This window comes from Camelina sativa, chromosome 8 (assembly GCF_000633955.1).
Source record: "Camelina sativa cultivar DH55 chromosome 8, Cs, whole genome shotgun sequence".
In the NCBI taxonomy this organism is placed as follows: Eukaryota; Viridiplantae; Streptophyta; class Magnoliopsida; order Brassicales; family Brassicaceae; genus Camelina; species Camelina sativa.
The window spans coordinates 22,797,320-22,809,137 of NC_025692.1; the positions used below are offsets into that span (position 1 = coordinate 22,797,320).

General features: G+C 39.9%; 3 protein-coding genes and 1 non-coding gene across 5 annotated transcripts; 1 reads left to right on the plus strand and 3 right to left on the minus strand.

Moving 5' to 3' along the window:
- Positions 58-2,779, plus strand: LOC104709831 (putative receptor-like protein kinase At4g00960). The gene is made up of 7 exons (XM_019228876.1): positions 58-895; positions 1,096-1,209; positions 1,305-1,438; positions 1,527-1,737; positions 1,815-2,058; positions 2,143-2,293; positions 2,386-2,779. The coding sequence occupies exons 1-7, from the start codon at positions 487-489 to the stop codon at positions 2,698-2,700; spliced, it is 1,578 nt and encodes a 525-aa protein (XP_019084421.1). The 5' UTR covers positions 58-486; the 3' UTR covers positions 2,701-2,779.
- LOC104707981 lies at positions 2,754-5,032 on the minus strand. Of its 2 annotated transcripts, none has more exons than XM_010424448.2 (4): positions 4,577-5,032; positions 4,389-4,479; positions 4,007-4,097; positions 2,754-3,919 (listed from the first exon to the last, which is right to left on the minus strand). In XM_010424448.2, exons 1-4 carry the CDS (start codon positions 4,880-4,882, stop codon positions 2,947-2,949), a joined length of 1,461 nt encoding a protein of 486 aa, XP_010422750.1. In that variant the 5' UTR covers positions 4,883-5,032; the 3' UTR covers positions 2,754-2,946. The 2 variants fall into 2 exon arrangements, with proteins under 2 accessions (XP_010422750.1, XP_010422751.1); XM_010424449.2 differs by having other exon boundaries at positions 4,582-4,729.
- Positions 4,955-8,721, minus strand: LOC104709832. Its single transcript, XM_010426386.1, has 4 exons — positions 7,587-8,721; positions 7,155-7,398; positions 6,037-6,803; positions 4,955-5,091 (listed from the first exon to the last, which is right to left on the minus strand). Exons 1-4 carry the CDS (start codon positions 8,719-8,721, stop codon positions 4,955-4,957), a joined length of 2,283 nt encoding a protein of 760 aa, XP_010424688.1.
- TRNAQ-CUG lies at positions 5,014-5,085 on the minus strand. Its single transcript has one exon. It is a non-coding gene; the product is annotated as a tRNA-Gln (tRNA).

Genomic DNA, 11,818 nt, shown 5'->3' on the forward strand with positions numbered 1-11,818 from the left:
GCGACTTAATTGTAACCACATGGATATTCGGTTCTAATTAGTAGATAACAATAATTCAATACCCAAATTTTCCTTTTAACTGGAAGGGTGTTACTTCCTATCAAACTTCTTCTTTAGGGTCGTTTACTGAGTTTCTTTTGTTTAATTTGAATTTCTCATAAGTTGAATTTGATTTTGATAGTAATCGTAACCGGAGGGTCTATTTTCCGACGAGTTTCTTCCCCCGCGGCTAATGTCACCGAGAGTTGTAACGGAATATGCGGTAGGTTGACTCTCTCATATCCCTTTGGGTTTTCTTCTGGTTGTGCGATCCAGTTCCATTGCTCTGAGGTGGAGCAAGCGGCCAAGATCGGAGGGTTTTCCGTCCAAAACGTGACGGAGAACAGAATACTCGTCGGCCTTCCACACAATTGTACTCGGAAGATTGAAGACATCACTCCGCTTTTCGGCACGCATTTCGCACCAACGTTGGAGAACAGTTTCTTAATGGAAGATTGCAAACGTACAACCGATGGATGCTCAATCAAGCAGAAATTTTTGGAAGAAGTACTGAAACTGGAAAGCTGCGATTCCACGGGGAATATAAGCTGTATTTCTTCAAATACTAATTCTGCGTTTATCAGTATGAAGGAACTGAGGAATAGCTCGTGTATTTTTTTGTTTTCGTCGATAGCTTTCGAGTCTGTAGGTGTGAATGCAGGGGTAGCGCTAGAGTTCGAAAGGATTTCGTTAGGTTGGTGGCTAAAGGAAGGTTGCAAAAACCAACCTTGCGCCGAAAACGCAGGCTGTACAAACCTTGACACTCCCGATGGAAATGCAGGACACCGATGCTCATGTCCTGAGGGTTACCATGGAGACGGATACATCAATCCATGCCTCAGAGTTAGAGGGATAGGTTAGTCTGAAATCCCACAACAGAATGTTACCGCTCTGTTTTATCTAAAAAAACAAAAATACAGAGCACTCTGCATAAAGCTACCTCTATATAAATACATATCTAATAGAAGCTGCCATTAATTTTATTCAGTTTTGTAATCTGCAACTACTTTCTCGTTTCTTAACAGTTTATTTCTTAACAAATTTTGGTTTTGGCAGGAAATGTCCGAGTAAAAATCATCATTGCCACGGGTTTCTCTATTATTGCCCTTTTTCTAATCTCTCTTTACTTCTTTACAAGGAATAGAAGAAAGGAAAAACAGAGACCTAAAGGTTGAACTTTTTGGTATAAAAGGTTTGGAAAACTAGATTATCGATAGAGGTTTAACTTTGAAAGACACTTCTGGTTTTATTGCCTTTTGGATCAGGCAAATATGTCCAAGACCCTAAGTTAAATGATGCACAATTATTGCAACTTGACTTTGATACCGTGAGATTAGCAACTCATGACTTCTCTCCAAACAACCATCTTGGAGAAGGTGGCTTCGGTGCAGTTTATAAGGTGATAAGACTGATTTATTGATCGTTACTTATCTTTATGAGCTCAATGATGATTAGATCTCTCTTACGTATGTTTCAATACTGACCAGGGTGTTCTGGATTCTGGGGAAGAGATAGCTGTGAAAAGATTGTCAGTGAGATCAGGACAAGGAGACAATGAGTTCGTAAACGAAGTCTCATTGGTCGCCAAACTTCAACATCGTAATCTTGTTAGGCTTTTAGGTTTCTGTTTGGAAGGAGAAGAACGACTTCTCATCTATGAGTTCTTTAAGAACACAAGCCTCGAAAAGTTCATATTTGGTACCTTAAAACCTGAATACAAACATCTCTATCTTTTAGTACTTATAGAAAATGAGCCAAATTTGATTCTTTCTCAGATTCCAATAGGAGAACGATCTTGGATTGGGAAACACGTTATAGGATCATCACAGGTGTTGCTCGAGGTCTTCTTTATCTCCATGAAGATTCTCGTTTCAAAATAATTCATCGAGATATGAAAGCCAGCAATGTTCTTTTGGACGATGCATTGAATCCGAAAATCGCGGATTTTGGAATGGCAAAGTTGTTTAATACGGACCAAACAAGTCAGACCATGTTCACAAGCAGAGTTGCAGGAACCTAGTAAGCTGCCAAACAAAAAAGTAGTATCCTTTTAGTTCTATCATTGAAAAAATTAAAAAGCCTAAAGTTATCTTGTCGTTGCAGTGGTTACATGGCTCCAGAGTATGCAATGAGTGGGCAATTCTCGGTGAAAACCGACGTATATAGCTTCGGTGTACTAGTCCTTGAGATCATTAAAGGTAAGAAAAACAATTGGTCTCCGGCAGAACAAAGCTCAATGTTCCTCCTTAGCTATGTAAGTGAAAAATATTACTATTGTTTTACTTTTTTTTTTTTACTTTAGACTTTGACATATTTTTAACTCATGTATTGTCTTTATATGTATAGGTGTGGAAATGCTGGGGAGAAGGAGAAGTGTTGAACATTGTGGATCCAAATTTGATTAATGAAACAAGAGGTCGAAGTGATGAGATCATGAAATGCATTCACATTGGTTTGTTGTGTGTTCAGGAGAATCCAGAGAGTAGACCAACGATGCCTTCTGTTGTTGCAATGCTCAATGCAAATTCTTTCACTTTACCGAGACCCTTGCAACCCGCTTTTTACTCAGGAGTTGTAGAACCATCGTCAAGAGACAACAATCACACAAGTAGTACTGCGTCTTTGAATAAAGTTACAATTACTGAGTTAGATCCTCGTTAAATTAAGTGTGTGTAAAAAGACAACAAATGTAAATTCTCTATTGCTTTAAAGAATGTATAACTATGATTTTTGAGTATTCTTCAAGGTTTCTGTTTTTTCAAAATAGAATTTAAGAATTTTCTTTCATAAATGTTACCTTTACATTAAATTAGGCCAAAACTGATATAGTTCCTATCTATCTGTTTCCTTTTATACAATTCAGCGTACTGAACTATATATAAAAGTTATAAATCAGTACTCAGAAGATTAACCTTTAAGAATATCACTGTTGGTTGTTGCTTGAGTCTCTGAATCCACCGGTGCAGGGACTGAAAAGTTAACCCGATTTGGTTTCCCGGAAGCTCTCTCATCAGATTTATTACCCCAGCAATGCTTTGTGAGATGTCCTTTCCTCCCACAGTTTTCACAGACGATGATGACTCTCCCGTCTCTCTCGGGTTCTTTCCTCTTCCAACCTATGCTCTGGGATCCTCTATGTGTTGTTCCTAGACTAGGTCTCCTTTCCATCTGAGAGGAGCCTGCCGCTGGTCTATATGTAACCCCTCCTTGTGCTCCATTTCTGCGGAGCTCTTCCTCAGCCTTCACTCGTTCCATTAACATCCAGACCGGTAAAAACTCCTCTTCCATTAACCTGGTGCAGAAGCCTCTCCACGATGGGGGAAACTTGGAGATGATGGTACTCACATGAAATGTCTCATCAAGAAACATACCAGCACTCACTATGGAGTCAGCAATCTTGTTAAAGACTTGGACTTGCTCGAGTATCGGTCTCTCTTCCACCATTTTGAATTCAATGTACTTTCTGACTTGTGACCTCTTCGAATTGGATTCCTCACACTGGTAGACCCATTTTAACTCGTCCCACAATTCTTTGGCATGCTTGAATTTCTCCGAGTAGTGACGGTATAGATGATCAGACAAGGAGTTCATCAAGTGATTGTGGCAAAGGTAATCATCTCTCAGCCATTTTTTGCACGCAACATCAGCTCGAGTTATTTCAGTGGGGTTGGTTTCAGGGCCTTGAGAGCTACCAATACCGGGACAGGGTTCAGAGAGAACATAAGTCAGATTAAATTGCTTCAAAAAGAGTTCCATCTGTGTTGCCCAGGAAAGATAACCCTTCCCATCAAACCGTGAAGTCTTGATAAGAGGAAACCCGTGAAAGCTGTTCTTCTTATCCAAAGCCTCAGATGTATCTCCGTTCTGTGTTGATTCAGATCTGCATAATGTTTTACAGCAAGATAAGCGGCCAGCATAATATATGAAGATAAACACTGAAAGCAATGACAGGGAGCATGAACCTTACTTCAATTTTGATTCGCACTGCTTAATACCTTCTTCTATTGCTGCAAGATTCTTAGTGATCACAGACCATTGGTTAGTAGACAAATGTACTCCTGATAAAGAAGAAACATGAAAGCTTTTTCAGCACAACAGTTGCAGCATGAAGTCAGTCAATAAAGCAATACTGTAAGTAAATGATATTGGCAGAGGAACCAAATGTTTAGCATAACCCCATTAGAGAACCATAAAATAAATGAGCAAAAGATCAATACTTTAAGAAACCTCTAGCAGTGGAAACACTAACAACTAAAATCAACAGAAGCATAACTAGAACAATGGCTTCCTGAAACCACTTATAGCAATCAGAATCAAGATAAGAGACGACCAAGTGTGTTTCAAATTACCTCTAAAAGCCTTCCCATGTTCCTGAGAACCAATAGATAGAAAAGCTTGGCCTCTGTACTTTTGAACCGTCGCATTTCGCTTCTCCGATAACTACAGTTAAAGACCCAACAATGATCATATAATGTCTCCTCTATACAAGAAGAAGAAGAACCTATAGAAGAACAATGTCAATAGGTAAAGTGGCAACCTTACAAATAAAGCGTTCATCTTCAACACCAACGGAAGCGGCAACACTCTCATTCTGCGCCGGAGCCAACGTCTCCTCTAAGGGGGCTTCACCGGGAGTGGATAACAAAAAGGCCTCCATGACATCTCTGACTAGCTTCTTGTGATTGGTCCCGGATAAGTCGAAACCGAGTTTAGCAGAAGCGTCGATCCGGAGCTTGAACTCAGTCATTTGGTCCATATCAGCTTCTCTGAGTATACCCTTCACTGTTTCCTCGATCTTTTGTTCCATTGTTTCACCCGAACCAACAACCAACGAATTCTCCATTTCCCGAAAAAAAAAAAGAGTTCGCAGCAGAGCTTTGTTGTTGTTGTTGGACGGGGTGTTATATTTTAGGGTTCATTCTGAAATCGCCGGGGAAAAAAGCCTGGGCGGAGGGAGTGGGAGCAAAAAAGAGAAGGTTCTACCGAGAATTGAACTCGGGTTACTGGATTCAGAGTCCAATGTCCTAACCGCTAGACCATAGAACCGTTTTGCTATAGCATTTAACATTAATAGAATTTATACAATAACCAACAAGGCCTAGTTGGTTGGCCCATATTTTGAAACAGCCCACCATTATCTTATAAGGCTTCGTCGATGCTTAAATTTAGTTTAGTAGTTAAATCAGCTTAAGTGTGTAATTAACAAAAATTAATAACGGATCATGAAATTACAGCCGTGCGATCATACCTTAATAACATTTTTTTTTTTTTTCAAATACCATTTTTATTAGAAGCATCGGTTCCTTACATAAACGGAGGATACATAAATAAGACCATCATTACCGGTAGTAACGATGAGCGTTACTCAAATTAATATATTTTAATTATTATTTTTAAATATTATTATATATTTAAATAATAAATCAATAAAAATAAAGCTAACCAATCACAAATTTCCATATCTTAGAGTAACGATTCTTCCGGTACCTGCCAAAGAAACGCTTCTTGCTTTATGATCTACTTTATTATTATTTTTTAATTTTTAATTAGAGTAACTCCAAGAGTAACGATGAGTGTTCATGCTCTAAGAAACACATTTAGGATTAAAAGGTTATGGGACTTGAAAGTGAGTGAACCATAAACAAAGATATGCATCCTAGGTTGTATTTGAGGAGACTGATCCGTGAGAGGGGGAGCGATCCAACCATAAGAGTCTTCGTCTTAGTTGTAGCTGGATTTCACAATGAAGTTTTGCCTCAGTTCTGATAGCTGAGGTGTGTATTCTGGAATTTCTCTCTTTCCAGATAGCATAGATCAAAGCATGAAACACTAGTTTACAAATTGAATTAAGTCTCCTGTTTGTGATGGGAGACTTATTCCAATTTAAAAAACTATCGAAAGTGCTTGGAGGGAGAAGTTGAAAGTGATCAAAGAATCGAGTCCAAAGATTGTAAGAGTAAGGACATTCAAAGTATAGGTGGTTCCTTGATTCGTTACCTGACTGGCAAAGTAGGCAATCAGGTGGGACTGGTAGACTCCATCTAATCAGTCTATCCCTTGTAGTGAGTCTATCTTGGACAGTAAGCCAAGCCATGAATGCCATTCTAGGAATGCGCTCTTTAAACCAGATTTGAGTGTGCCAAGTGACAGGATTACCAGTAGGATGCTGATGCCGCCATGTTTTAATTGAGGAGAATTTAGCATGATTTTGGTCTGCATCAATTTTCCAGTGGAAAGTATCATCATCGGCTTCTTGAAATGGAGGGACTTGAGCTTGCAAGCAAACCCGAAGCAAATGAACCAGAGGATGAAGACTTCTTGGAAGAATCCAACCGCCGTTTGAAGAAGCATCAATTACCCGAGCTTGATAAGAAATTCCGGTGACTCTCGGGCCCTGATCACCAACAATGTCTAACAGAGAACCAAGTCCTGTCCAGTTGTCATGCCAGAACAAGGCTTGTCTTCCCGAAAGTATATTGCAACCCACATAAGGCCTTGCTAGCGGTCTCAACTTTAAGAGACCCTTCCAAATGCAACTTCCTGAAGAACGAAAATCAGCCTCCCAGAAGATTTTGTCTCTAATCAGATGACTTTTTATCCAGGATACCCAAAGAGAACCAGCCTCAGAGTAGAGCAGCCAAATTAACTTGAGCCCAAAAATTTTGTTCCAGTCGATTAACCTTCTTAGTCCTAATCCCCCAATTGATTTAGGAGAGCAAACTGTTTCCCAAGAAACCTTTGCCCCTCTAGCAGATTCTGCATTGCTGTTCCACAAAAACACTCCACAGATCTGCTCAAGCTTGAGCATGCACTTGTTTGGTAGCATGAATATTGAAGCCCAAAAGTTAATGGTGCTATTGATCACTGATTAGAGAAGTTGGAGACGTCCCGCAAATGATAGATGGCGATTAGTCCAGGAGTTTATTCTTCCTTTCACCTTATCTATAAGAGGTTGGTAATCTGAAGGAGCTAATTTCTAAGTAAGAAGAGGGACTCCCAGGTAGCGCATTGGGAGAGAGCCATAAGAGAGATTGTGAGAGACTGCTAATTGTCTTATGGTATCCCTATTATTTCCATCAAGATAGAGGCAAGTTTTTTGCATATTTATGCCTAACCCCGAGACTGACTTAAACTGAGTTAAGATGTCCAAGATTGCATCAAGGGAGCTCTCTGTGCCATCAAAGAAAACCAGAATGTCGTCCGCGAAACTGAGGTGAGTGATTAATGGACTTCCACATTGCGGATGAGTTTGAAACCTGTTGTCAGTAGCTGCATTGTCTAGCTGTTTAGAAAGAATGTCCATAACCAGAGTGAAGAGCGGACCAGAGATGGAATCTCCTTGTCTCAAACCTTTTTCTCCTGGGAAATAACCCACAAGCTCACCATTAAAACCCACTGAGTAAGTCGGAGACGTGAAGCAAGCTGATAATCACTTGATAAATTGCTCTGGAAGATTATAAGCTTCAAGGATATTGGTGAGGAAACCCCAATCTATATTATCAAATGCCTTCGACAGATCAATTTGCAGACAACCTCTCGTCACTGACCTTCCTTGTTGAAATCAGTAACCAGCTCCATAGCTAGGAGGACGTTTTCGCACAAAAGACGACCAGGTATGAAGGCAACTTGGTTCCTCTGAACAGCCTCTGCAGTGAAGAGTTTAAATCTACCGGCTAGAATTCTTGAGATGACCTTGTAAATTGTATTGCAGCATGAAATTGGCCTGAATTCTGTAAGGGACTCTGCTGTAACAGTCTTGGGGATAAGAGCTAAGATAGTTGCGTTTACTTGCTTGAGAAGCTTCCCCATTTTAAAGAATTCTGAGACTGCGTCAATGACCGAAGGACCAACAACACCCCACGAGTTGATAAAGAAATCAACTGTGAATCCATCCGGTCCTGGAGTTTTACTTCGAGGGAGAGAGAACAAAGTTGTGGTTATCAATTCAGTGGAAGGAATGGCTATAAGAGATGAAGCCAAATCCTCAGTGCATCTAAAGGGATGCAACTCTCGAATCTGCTGGACAGTAAGAGGCTTGACTTGAGTATTTTTGGTTCCAAGGAGTTGCTTGTAATACTCTACAATCATAACCTTGAGAGTTGATGAGTCCGTGACCCTTTCACCATCTGAGTCCAAAAGAGAGCGAATGAGATTCCTTGCCTGATGAGCCTTGACCGAGTTATGAAAGAACCGGGTGTTGGAATCTCCCTCTGAGCACCAACGAACTCTTGATTTTTCTCTTAGAAAGGTCTCCTCGGCTGTAGATAGAATGAGCCATCTCTGTCTTGCCAATCTCTCCTCCTCAAACAAAATGGAGTTAGGCGCTGATAAAATCTGGTTTTGGATTGTAGCTAACAACTCCTTGGCTTCTGCAGTCCTAGCTTGAATGTTACTGAAATGAGTGCGATTTAAAGCCTTGCATCCTATCTTTACCGCCTTAAGTTTTTGACAGAGAATAAACATTTTGGAGCTCGAGGATATAGTCTCATTCCATGCTGTTTCAACAATAGCAAGGTAATCTGGATGAGTTGTGAAGAATGTGTAGAACTTAAAGGGGACTTTCCTCCGCTCTTGTACATCATTGGGTGCAACTAAGATAGGAGAGTGATCAGAGCCTCCCGGGGCATCGTAGAGTGCATTAGACTGAGGGAAGCAAACATACCAATCATACCTTAATAACATATAACTATACTCTGGATTCTTGCCACGTGAAACGTCGCTCTCGTTTATAGTAGCAGCACCGCCATAGTGTGGGACGACGGCCTCACTCGCGGTTCGGTGGTGACTTCTTTGCAGTTCGCCGATATCTCAAGGGAGAAATTTTGGTGGTGGAGAGAGTTATGGACCATAGGAAGGAGAAGCGAGTTAGGTCAGTGGATTTTGACGAGTTAGTCGAAGACGGGCGTAAAGTTAGGAAGAAAGACAAGGGTAATGTGAGCGGAGGGTCGTCCAAATTTGACCGAATCGGAAGAGGAAGAAGTCGAATATGTGATGGCGGAGAGGTTTTGAAGCGACTTGCTCAAAGAGACATGTCTACGCCTGAGAAAGTTAGTTCCTTTATGCACAAGGTTCAGTTTTTTTGAGTTTCTATGGTTGTCTAAATACCCTAAAAGAGCATGATTTTAAGGACTATATGTAGCGTTTATGCTTTAAGAATCAATGGATTATTGAACATCATGTGCGACTATATTCTGAATGTTCATGATTCTATGGAGTTTTATATAGTTCCCTCTGTTTTCTTTGGTTAAAAGTTGGAACCTTTTTATTTACTTTATATTTCAGTTTGTATTGTGTTAATGCTGGCTGTTTATTTCGGTTTGGATTTATGTTTTGAACACTATTTCATCCAGGGCATTAAGTCTTGTGGAACCAGGAAGTATGGGGGTTTGTGGTGTCATCATTGTAAGACCGTAGCGAGTGAGATTGATATTATCTTTTGTTCAAAATGTAGCAAGAAGTATTGCAATAGGTGCATCAAGAGATAGTAAGTATCTGCACTTTAATACTACGTTATACTCCTTCCTCAACCAGTCAGGATACTTTTAATTTCTACTAATCTTAAAACCTCAATAGTTATCCAGAAAGAACGGATGAGGAGATTAGAGCTGCCTGTCCATTCTGTATGAAGTATTGCAATTGCAAAGCTTGTTTGCGGGTGCCTTTGGCGGTGAAGGTATGGGGCTTGACATCACTATTCTCCCGTTGATATCTACTGAAACAAAATGGCTCCTTCATTTTGATATTTTCTTATCTCAGCCTCGAAGTGAAAGAGACGCGGAAGTCAAGTTCAAGCAGCTGCAGTACCTATTAGTTAAGCTTCTTCCAGTTCTTAGGGATATATACGCAGAGCAGAACCGTGAGCTGGAGATTGAAACAACAGTTAAAGGTATGGTCACTTGGTCTTCACTTGTGTTATCCTCTCATTTCTTCTTTCGTTCTACATTCCATTCACAAACCTGTTTTGTTCTAGGAATATCTGTGACAGAATCTGATATTACTAGGTGCAAACTTTACCCAAGTGACCGCATATTCTGGTAAACCTTTCAAAACTCGACTCGGGGAGCTCTTTTGTTTTTGTTTTTATTGTACTGCCTCTGCCTGGTTGGTTTTTATTGTACGAATCAATCGCTGACAAGAATCATAATGACAATGACATATGTTTGAAGACTGAGAGATTATCTCCAACATACCAAAGAGAAGATGATCACTCCGTGGAAAATGGACTAATGATGCCAACACTTCCTTCCATTGCCGACGAGAATCATTATGACATCTGTTTGAAGAGAGAGAGATTATCTCCAAACTACCAAAGAGAAGATGATTCCTCTGTGGAGAGTACTGGACTAATGATGCCAAAGCTTCCTTCAACTCCTCCGTGGGAGGATACCGAGGAGAATCTCCCACAACCTGTTTTGTGTACAAGTGTAAAACCTATACAAGAGAGGTTAAAGGATGGGCATGGTGGTGCTGTTTGGGATATCTTTCGTAGAGAGGATCTTCCAAAACTTATTCAGTATCTAAAAAGGCACACGCATGAGTTTCGTCACTTCGATAACCAACCTGTGAATACTGTATGTATCATCACATACATCTCTTGTGAATGATTCGTATTGATACGGTCACTAATGCATGCAATCTGAAAAAATTGCTTCTGTATTTAATTCAGGTAGATCACCCAATTCATGACCAGACTATGTTCTTGAGTGAAAGTCAGAAGAAACAGCTGAAGGAGGAATACGGTAAGATTTCGGTCTGCACTGTGCAGTTTTACAAGTCTATATGGTGAACGGTTGATGTATGTTTATTCATATGCAGATATAGAGCCATGGACCTTTGAGCAACACCTCGGCGAAGCTGTTTTCATACCTGCAGGTTGCCCTTACCAAGTGAGGAATAGACAGGCAAGAAATTGCATAATTTATTGTTCATCCGCATGATCCCTCTTTGGCTCATTCTCTATTCATGCACTTTGTAAACAAAAAGCAAACTGTTTTTGCAGTCTTGCATAAAGGTGGCACTAGGTTTTGTGGCTCCTGAGAGCGTAGAAGAATGCCTTGGGCTAGCACAAGAGTTCCGGAGATTACCAAATGACCACAGATTCAAGGAAGATAAATTAGAGGTACTTTTGATATTTCATTATGACTCTGAATATTATGAATAACATGAGAACGTCTAGAATATAAAAGCCAAAAAAAAGGGTCTAGTTTGAGCTTATTGTTTGTTGATTTCGTTTTACTTCTCTTGTCACTGCATTGCAGCTTAAGGCCATACGAGAAGCAAATGATCTACTGGAAAACTTTACAGCTCAGTGATGCTAACAGGAGAAAAGGTCAAGCTTACTTGTGAAACCCCAAAAACCAGACTGTCACGGGGATAAAAATTGTTTTTTGACGGCTATATAATGAAATCTAGAAGGCAATGTTAAAAAGTAAAGTTCTAAACTAAGGTTTCGTGAAACCAAATCAAAAAGTACTCGGAATCAAAACCGAAACACCACCAAGTATGTTCAAAGCCCATTAGAGAGACTGTTGAAACCAAATCTTTTTTACCAACTGTTTTTCAAAAGAATGATTAAATCTGGTAAGAAAACGAAAAAAAGTTAATTAAAGAAAAGTCAAAATCTCGAAAAAGTAAGGAATTGTTCCTTTACCAAGAAAAACAAAAGTAATTAATAAACGCGTACGGAGCACGAAGTAGCCATCAGATCCGAAACTTAAAAACCATACTAACCTTTGGATTGCTGCCACGTCACTCTCCTCTTTTTTTTTTTTTTTTTTTT

Coding starts and splice junctions, on each gene's coding strand:
- LOC104709832 (XM_010426386.1), bottom strand. CDS start 8,721: ATGTTATTAAGGTATGATTGGTATGTTTGCTTCCCTCAGTCTAATGCA. Junction 7,399..7,586: donor TACTGATTTCAACAAGGAAG/GTCAGTGACGAG, acceptor GTTATTTCCCAG/GAGAAAAAGGTTTGAGACAA. Junction 5,092..6,036: donor TTGCCTACTTTGCCAGTCAG/GTAACGAATCAA, acceptor TAAATGCTATAG/CAAAACGGTTCTATGGTCTA.
- LOC104707981 (XM_010424448.2), bottom strand. CDS start 4,882: ATGGAGAATTCGTTGGTTGTTGGTTCGGGTGAAACAATGGAACAAAAG. Junction 4,480..4,576: donor ATGAACGCTTTATTTGTAAG/GTTGCCACTTTA, acceptor CTTTAACTGTAG/TTATCGGAGAAGCGAAATGC. Junction 3,920..4,006: donor CAGTGCGAATCAAAATTGAA/GTAAGGTTCATG, acceptor AACATTATGCAG/ATCTGAATCAACACAGAACG.
- LOC104709831 (XM_019228876.1), top strand. CDS start 487: ATGGAAGATTGCAAACGTACAACCGATGGATGCTCAATCAAGCAGAAA. Junction 1,738..1,814: donor CCTCGAAAAGTTCATATTTG/GTACCTTAAAAC, acceptor ATTCTTTCTCAG/ATTCCAATAGGAGAACGATC. Junction 2,294..2,385: donor CAATGTTCCTCCTTAGCTAT/GTAAGTGAAAAA, acceptor TTATATGTATAG/GTGTGGAAATGCTGGGGAGA.